Source organism: Oculina patagonica, chromosome 9 (assembly GCF_052425735.1).
Source record: "Oculina patagonica isolate OP01 chromosome 9, crgOcupat, whole genome shotgun sequence".
NCBI classification, from domain to species: domain Eukaryota; kingdom Metazoa; phylum Cnidaria; class Anthozoa; order Scleractinia; family Oculinidae; genus Oculina; species Oculina patagonica.
This window is the reverse complement of record NC_135766.1, coordinates 3,575,857-3,585,461: the sequence shown is the minus strand read 5'-3', so window position 1 is coordinate 3,585,461 and position 9,605 is coordinate 3,575,857. Positions and strand designations below refer to the sequence as shown.

Genomic DNA, 9,605 nt, shown 5'->3' with positions numbered 1-9,605 from the left:
TTGGTACATTTTTGCAGAGACAATGTACAAGGAGCCCGCCATCCGTGCGCCCAGTGTTCAACGATTGACTGAAATAGCGCAGAGTCTGGGCCTAGATCTGGATGAAAAGGAAAGACATGAATACCGCAGTAAGCGCTGTGTCAATAATGTACTTGGTGAGGGAAGGGGGCATAGATGGGTGGGGGGGGGGGGGGATGTTGACAGCGATTATCAGCCCATTGTTACGACTTTTGCCCGCTTTAGTGGATTTTCTAATAACATTGTTTTTAAGTTTAGTGACTCTTTTGACCATCCACAAATGCTCCGAGGCTGGCTATTTGAACGGAAAATCTCACGAAGTTTTTACCCGTGACCTTTGACCCGAAAAAAAGTCGGCTACTGTGCATCGGCCTTTACATTGCTCCCCTTTTCAGACCTTTTAAACCATGACATGCATAAGCGCTTAATAAGAAGAGCGAATACAAACAATCACTCTTGTTATACAGTTGTTAAACTGTCGACTATTTTGCTTGTGCTTATACTTATGCATTTGACCAATTAAAACCAGACCACAGTCAAACAATCAGGCTAAACGATCCTAATTTTCACTTCGTCTAAGATTAGTAACACCAAAACATTTTTTTAGTCGGCCAGACCTGTGTTAATACGAAATTTGTCGTCTCCTACACAATTCCGACAAATGGTTTTGTACTAGGCCATTTCCGAGTTAACCTTTGCCTCCGTTTCAAAACGAGTGTAAGTGCGAAACCATTCAAATGAAAATGAGTTAAATTTGCATGAAAATGGACCTCTAGGCGAAACTCATTTTCATATAAATTGTTTCGCACGTCTCTCATGAAACAGAGGCAAAGGGTTACTCGGAAATGGCCAATTGCCTCATAAAATCTACTAACTTCATCTCTGTGATCTGCACAAAAGAGGCCATCGCCATTACCTTGGCGGATACATACCAGAGGTTGTACGAACTTCCAGATCCTAAACTACCTGTAAAGTACCCCAGAACGCCTGGCTATCGGCCTTCAGCGGAGGAAAATCCTTACAACGCATGGTATGCTTAATATTGCACAATTATCCTGCGAAATCGCGCACAGAATATCGCTGGATAGTTAGTTGACGTGGACGTGGCCGAGTGGGCTAGAATCAGACGATAGTACGATAGTATTTGTCGTGCGTAGATGACAATTAACTAGCACTCGCTTTTTTATCATTGATTTATTTAAATATTTTTCAATGATAGTTAAGTTGATCTTATATAACAACAAGGAAAACAACGTGGTTTGAGCTTGATGTCGAACCAAATGGCTCATCAGGCCGGAGCTTATCACGGTTTCAGTAACATTAAGCAGCTAGGAGTATCCCCACACCTAAATGGGATGATAGTTCATCGCAGAGTACCCCTCAGCAGTAAATTCGCCGGTACCCATCCCATTGATACACCTGGTTGCAGAGAGGCACTATGAGGGTAAAGTGTCTTGCCTAAGAAAACAACGCAATTGCCCGACTAGGGCTCGAACCTAATCGCTCGATCCGCAGTCCAGCACACTTAAACCAATAGGCAACCGTTCCTCTCAAAAAACAAAACAAAACACCGTAATTCTAATTCACTAGCGTGTGAATGTTGTTTTGGTGTTTTATATTTCGTAGGTACTGGCGCTGTGATATTGAAGGAGCAACAAACGGGAAACTTAAAGGCAAGACGCTTGCCATTAAAGATAATGTTTGTGTCGCTGGGGTCCCTATGATGAACGGTTCCAGGGTCCTCGAGGGATTTGTCCCGGATGTTGATGCCACTGCAGTGTCCCGGATATTGGATGCAGGAGGTCGTATACTGGGCAAGGCCGTGTGTGAAAATTTGTGCTTCGATGGAGCAAGTTTCACCTCAGCAACGGGTCCTGTACTCAACCCTTATGACGTAACGGAAATGGCTGGTGGCTCGTCAGCAGGTTGTGCAGCTCTGGTAAGAAGCTCAAATTTGTACAATTACATCAGTTTCGCGGATAAACAATAGAACACTACTGAGTTTCAACTAAAACTCGATGGAAACACGGGAAACATGCTTTCTTTTCCTTTTAGAACAACGCAAGGAAAACAAAATAAACCCCTTCTTTTTTTGATCATCAAATTATAATTTCTCTTTGCTCGCGTCATCATGATCATTCCGTCACTGCTCGTGCTAGTTCGGTATTTTTATCGAGTTTATATAGAAGTACGGGTTTGAGCGCGCTTTCTTACAAGATGTTTTCTAAATTGCTGTGTTAGGTTTCAGGAGGTCACGTTGACATGGCTCTGGGTGGAGACCAAGGCTGCTCTATAAGGGCTCCGGCGTCATACTGTGGCATTGTGGGCTTAAAACCCACACACGGTTTAGTTCCATATACGGGTGTAATGCCACTTGATATGACCATAGATCACGTGGGACCCATGGCCAGGACCGTGTATGACGTAGCGTTATTGTTGGAGGTAAGTGAGTAGGTCATTGTATATTGCGTATTTAATTTTTCCAAGGTATTTTGATTGGAAGTGATCCTGTATATCCGCAAGAGAAAAAAAGGAGGAGAAAATAAGGAGAAATATAACAATGATGAGGATGACGATGGCAATAACAATGACATTAATTGATGATGCTGATAAAGATTAGGAGAAGCAGGAGGAGTAGGAGAATAAGAAGGAAGAGGAAGAAAGGGAAAAGAAAGGAGAAATTTAATGATGATGACGATGATGAGGGGGTTTCGATGTTGTTGATGATGATTAGGAGGAGGAGGAGAAGGAGGAAATATTGAGGAGGAGGAAGAGGGAAAATAGTTGGTAGAGGATTAGAAGAAGGAGGGGGAGGAGGAGGGGGAGGAGGAGGAGGAGGTTCTTTTGGCTATTGTAGTGAAAAGTGTTGATCTAGTTTTAATGTGAATTATTGAATAAAAATGACTTGCAAAATGAGTACTTTTTTCCAAATTGATGTGTTTATAATGTATGTATTTGTTTGTTTGTTGCGTTCAGGTCATAGCTGGGTTTGATGATGGCCTTGACGCAAGACAATCACATGACTTGCAACCTTCTTTATCTTACACTGAACAGGTACAAAAATGTTTACAGTTTGAAACATTCGTGCTCCGATTGGTACACACGCAGAGACATTTGCGTTAAAGAAAACTTTCAGATGTTAACATATTCTACAGCAAAATGGATTAGATGAGTTGACAATTTTGTCATCCAGGAATAAAGGTTCCAGCGACACTTTACCCGTCAAACGAAAGCAACAGCGTTTTGTCGGTAATTTCGACCAGTATTCTGCAATATTGCTGATAATAAACATCCTTGGAGAGCCAACGGCAGTTAATGAGGAAAGGGAAAATCATTGCTCCTTGTTTATTTCATTTTATTAGTCACTTGTGCTTTAGGATCTTTAGGGGTGGCGAATGGTCTTTCAGAAGATGCGTATCTCGCAAAATTTTAGTCAAATTTCAGGGGTCTCGTCGTCTCGAATTTTACATTGACGCCTTTTCTGAGTCTTGATTTCTTTTACAGGGCTAAGTCTCGCATTTACCATTCGTCCCTATCTTTTACCTACTGAAACAACATGAAATTGCTCAAGTTTGTACTTTACATTTGCACAGTGATTTTAGGAGAGGTTAGCGCAAGGGTGTTTATAGGAATAGTGACGCTTAGTAGGGCCGTAATGAAAGCCAAAAAAAAAAAACACAGCGTCACAAAAAACAAAACCGTAAAGATATGCTTTTTATCTAAGGACCTAATCAGCTTCCGCCTTTTTCGATGCCATCGAAATTACGAAAATTGTATAGTGAAGCGAAATCTTATCGCATTGCTGTAAGTTGTGTTACTGGAAGTCTGCTGAATTACCTTTGACAGTTTCATAGTGATCTCTTTCGTTTAGACGCGCCCCGTGTAAAATTTAATAGCAAATTCCCAAACGTAAACAAAAACAAACGCGTAACCGACTAGGGTCCTTTTAGGGTAAGTGGATACTCTTTGAGAAAAGGTTGCTTAATCGAGGCGTCGAAGCGTAACAGTAGTCAACTGACTCACCTGTAAGTGATTTATTCTAGTTGACGGGAAATATATCAGGAGTGAAGATTGGCCTGGTGAAGGAAGGTTTTGGACACACCGGAGCTGAACATGACGTGGAGGAGCTCGTCAGACAAGCCGCCAGCTGCATACAATCACGCTTGGGCGCTAAAGTCGAGGATGTCTCCATACCAATGCATTTAGATGGTAAGGTGGATGCATTTTGTGGAAGATTACTAAATACTTTGATGAGACTGACATCAGTGCCTCATTTCATTTATTTGTTAAGACTGACATCAGTTTCCAGCACTTTATGCTCTTACATTCAAACACTTGATAAGGAAAAGTTTCAAAAATAAACATTGGCTCTGAAACCGCTCCCAGATATATATATATTTTTTCAAATTGCAACACTGAAATTTGTTGCGAGACAAGTTGAGCGCGCATTAGTAATACGGGCAACGACTCGTTCAACTTGCAATGCAACATTATTGCGAGACAAGTTGAACAAAAATGCTTCCCGTATTACCGGGACAATGCATGAGAAGAAAGTTTTTTTTTTAATTTCTTTTATAAAATGATAAAGAAATTACACGCTGAAACTCGTGACGTAATCCACTAACAAATAACAGGTTTACATAAAGTATAAATAAAACTTGAGTTTGTCAAAAACGGCATTCAAAATCATGTTTATTAAGATACTGTGAAATACTGAAAGACGGCGCAATCTAAATTGTTTAAAGGGAGTAGTTGTTGCCCTTATTTATCATTTTGCGGATTGGACGCGCAACCAGCTGGTTGTTTTGGTGGTTTAACAGATGTTCGCTTAATGACGAGCTTGTACTAACACGAATTATACCATTTTACTTTAGGGCCAAAAATATTGTCTGGTATTTACGTTGAAGGATCTACTAGAATGATGTTTGAAGGAGGTGGTGAGTCATGTAAATATCTCTTGCATGATATGAAAACTGGTCGCCGTTGTTCGGGATTCCCATTTAGAAATTTCATTTACCTGCCTGTGGGTTAATGTGAGAGACCTACCAGCGTATTCTCGTACCCAGATCTTCTCAAACATCGGAGAGAACATCCAGTAAATTCGGATTTTGCTCGCGTCAAATGTGTCAGTAATATGACACACAACGCGACTACGCATCCTCGGCAATTTAGTAGATGAAAAGCTCACCTGGCCGCTGTAAATGGCTAATGGACTTCTTTCCTATTCAAGGAAAGACAAGTAACACAATCTTGAAATAGAGTTGAGGAAGAAAAAAGTCGTGTTTTTGCTGATAAATTAAAACACTCAAACCAGCCTTTAACGGTTGGGAAATGCGCGCGCTGTGTTTGACGCGTACAAGCTAGCTGTACGCGTCAAGTACGCGTCAGATTTGCAAAGGTTTTCGCCCATCTTTTTACCCACGAATGGCGTTATGTTTAGCGCGCTTGAATCCAGATCAAGCGGTCTGATCTGGGTTCGATGACCTGGGCGTGGTGACTGTATTATGTTCTTGGGCAAGACACTTTACCCTCACAATGCCTCTCTCCACCCAAGAGTATAAATGGTTACCGGCGAATCTAATGCTGGTGGCGACCCTGCGATGTACTAGAATCCCATCCAGGAGGGCGTAGCAATACCTTTAGCCGCTTTCATGCTGCAAAATTCGGAGTTAAGCCCCGATAAAGGGTTTGAAAGTCGTTACCTCTTTTTTTGTTTTCTACGACCGCTGTAATGGAAGGCCAATTGACCTAACGGTTGCCGCGGGAGGACTTCCAATCGAGCGACGGGATTTTAGCATTGTCCGGAGTAATTTTGTGGTGTTCAAGCGAAAAACACGTAACTCTCACCTATCTCTTTCCACCCAGCATGTCAGGCCATTTACACGACCCGGTCGCATGGTACAAAATCTGCCATGCTGGGACGGAAGTTACTTAACTTCCAAAGTTAGTGGTCATGTTTCTTGATAACATTTGCAGGTTTTGGAACTTCAGCCAAGATGTATTACGACACTGTTCTGCAGCAAGCATTTGCGCGTGGTCTCAGGACACATGGTAATGATTTACCAGTCACGTGTAAACAAAGTCTCCTGCTTGGCCGCTATCTTCTATCAGAATACAATGGCTATTTCTACAGTAAATCACAGAATTTGGCCAGAGGGCTCTGCAAGGCGTACGACAGGGCTCTTCAGGATTACGAAGTCTTGTTGATGCCTACTGTTCCCAGGAAAGCACAGGCCCTTCCTCTGGCTAACATGTCAATGACAGGTGAGAAGAGAAACGCGGGATTTTATAGCGGAGCTCCCAGCGGCCCGAAGGGCCGCAGAGCAGAGCCCCATACCCATAGAAAATTAACAACCCATGCTTTTGGTTTTTCATGGTCATCATGGCTAGCGGTATGGTTCGCGGGCGCGCACGACGTACGTACGTCGTGCAACATGGCGGCGATACCCCAGAAATAGGTTTAACGTTATGGTTAACGTCAGCTTACATGTTTGATATTCGACATCCATGTCATGGTCTTTTTACAGCTGTCAAAACAAGGTATCCGCTGACCAGTATCACATGACCATATCGCGGGCTCACATACAGAACTCATCGAGGTCGAATGTTTTTGAAGTTTACCGTTGACCAAGTAATGGTTTATATAGGATCGCGGGCTCAAGTGCTATATTTTTTTCTGTTATCGGTCAGTAAATTCAGATTTTCGAAAAGGGCGAAGTAAATAACTGGAGAGCTCTGCTTTTAGGCTTGGCTAAATCTATTTAATAGCTGTTACGTTATGCACTGTACTTTTGGGGGATGCGTTGGCCCAATGGTTAACGTGCTGGGCTCCAGATCGAGCCGTCCAGGTTCAAGCCCTGGTCGGGCTCATTGTGTTTTGTTCTTGGGCAAAACACTCACACACATCAGACACACCTCATGGCGTCTCCCCCACCCGAGTGTATCAATGGGTACCGGTGAATTTAATGCCGTGTTTGGTGTTGCAGTAGACTAGCATTCCATTCAGGGAGGAGTAGAAAATCACCTAGTCTCCTAATGCTATTGAAACCGGGATAATCTCTTGCCTGACGGGCAAGCAGACGTTGCCTTACTGTCATGAAAAGTAACCATTTATAGCGCCTTACAAAAACAAGAGAACTGTAAAGTTTAAAAGCTAACTAACTACTGCATTTTTTGCTGCCGTTATTAATTGTTATAGCGACGGCCAACGAGACTTAAGAAACAACAAACAAAATTGATCGAGATCCACCAATCACAACCGATAGACGTGGCCTAAGAGGCTGCGAAAAAAATACCGATTTAATAGTAATGTTTGCGTGTTATTTTAAGGCGCTGAAAGTCAGTGAACCATATTGTGCCATTACTGTTTGTTTTATATATTTAGTACCTTTTAATTGTTTGTTTGTTTGTTTGTTGAACCACTCCTCCTCTTTCCATTTTTGAATATATCGACGCCAATACCAATCGGGCGCACCAAAATGTTCTAAAATATGTTAATGATGAATGACAAACTATTTATGAGGTTCATAAAAGGACATAATAAACAATGAAGCAATAGAGGAATAATATAATACGAAAAAAGAATAAAAAAAATTAAACTAAAATGTTCCCCGCAAAAATAAGGAAAAGTTCCAAATTTCGTCACACATTATTAATTGTCTTATGAATAATATTTTAAGTCACTTAAACACACGTTTTCCCTCCTCCCCGAGAAAGAAAAGTATTTATTTTCTGATATCACTGATCGACTTTTGTTTTATGCTTGCAGAATATACAGAAAAAGCATTCAACCATAGTATAAACACGTCATCAACAACAGTCACAGGTCACCCAGCCATGTCAATCAATGTGGGTTTCAGCAGTGGGTTGCCAGTGGGAATGATGATTATCGGAAAGAAATTTCAGGAGGCCACTCTGCTAAATGTCGCCTTCGCCTATGAAAATATCCGAGATTCGGTTAATTTATGATGCTATCGCCTTATATATTTTATTTTGCCTCCTTGAATGTATTGCCTACTTGAATAATTTTACCGTATTTTCTCGATTAAACGCCGGGCCCCGAATAAACGCCGGGTCTCCGAGCTAGAGTGGTAAGTAAGCCTTCCAGGCATTTATTTGAGGTGTAATATGCTTTAGGTATGATGGCAAATTACATTCATGTCACAAGTAATGATTTAAAACCCTTCTTTAATAAACATTTTGCTCCAATAAACTGCACCATTCAAATAAACGCCGGGTCCATGGAGCCAAGTTTGAAATAAACGCCGGGGGCGTTTAATTGAGAAAATACGGTACATTCCATAGGCATTCTGGCTTGATTTGTGTCAGTTTTCGCTATTTATGTGGCCCAGTTTTCAGCCAGGTCCTATTCTCTGCCACTTTGTGTTCAACGCGTTTTTCGCGCCATGAATGAACTGAAAGAAAAAGTTATTTCATTTATATGATAGACTGATTCCTGTGCTCTAAGTATCTTAAGTTTGGTCTGTCAACTCGCTATAGAACGCACACACGTTGTGTTTACGCGAAGATAGGTGATTTTTTTTTTCCGAAAACGTTTTTGTTTACGACTCCTTCGAATAGGCCATTTTACAGTTGTCTGCTCAGTGACCTGGCCTTTGAATGGAAGTGAGGCCGAAGGTGACCTTGTTTTGATACAGACCTCACTGCTTTTGTTGTGTTAATCGTGTTGTTCTGATACTAACTAGTTTGCATTTACATGATAAAGCAGACAGGTTTGTATCAATGCAAAGTCACCTCCAGCCTCACTACCATTCAAAGGCCAGGCCACTTGGCAGCCAACTGTAAAATGGACTATTCATGGTTGTACTTAAATTCGTATTTTATTCGATTACCCTTACCAAAAGAACCAATGTTTGGCCTATGAGGCGTAGAATAATCCAGCCTTCTGCTTAAGTAAACGTTTTGCCGAACCGTTGCATTTTTTGACCTTAATTTTGTTTGGAAATTTTTCCGTGCAACGATTGCGTATTTGCCTATTCTCGACAACACAATCACAGCTTAGCGCTTTAATTTTTAATACAATTTCATCTCCCTTGACCAGAATGAACGAAAGAAATGTTTTATAAATAAAGGTGAATTAAATCTCCAAGTTTTGACTTGATTCTTGTCTTTATATTTTTATTATAACACCCAGCTCTTTTTCACTACAAAATAAACCATCTCAATGCAATGGTCACAGCACAATTCCGCCCCTATCAGAACCTGCACTTTGGTGAGCACCTAGGCGCGTAAAAACATTTTTTCCTAAAGTATAACAAAGCCGTTTAAATAATTTGTGATCGTAATAACACAAATAAGTTTTAAAGGTGATTTTATGTCTGAAAAATTTAATTGAGCTTTTTTAACCAGGAAATTACGCACAAGGCTTGTTGTGGCCGAGAACTGCGCCTGCGTGGCCGAGAACTGGGCCAACAAACGGAGCTTAATTCTTATTATTACTGGGTAAATTAATAGAATTAAGTGTTGACCACCTGATAGCTTTACACCATAAAACTGGATATTGAAGCTAGCTCTGGACGAAATTCCCTGCGTTTATTCTGAGGTAAAAAATACAAGTTACGTCTTAA

The 9,605-nt window shown here is 41.2% G+C and overlaps 1 protein-coding gene across 1 annotated transcript; it reads left to right on the top strand.

Annotated features, from left to right (window-relative positions):
• Window positions 1-9,605, top strand: LOC144665248 (urethanase-like). Its single transcript, XM_078526455.1, has 9 exons — window positions 1-128; window positions 919-1,048; window positions 1,645-1,957; window positions 2,260-2,460; window positions 2,995-3,072; window positions 4,062-4,227; window positions 4,893-4,955; window positions 5,995-6,282; window positions 7,787-9,605. The coding sequence occupies exons 1-9, from the start codon at window positions 23-25 to the stop codon at window positions 7,984-7,986; spliced, it is 1,545 nt and encodes a 514-aa protein (XP_078382581.1). The 5' UTR covers window positions 1-22; the 3' UTR covers window positions 7,987-9,605.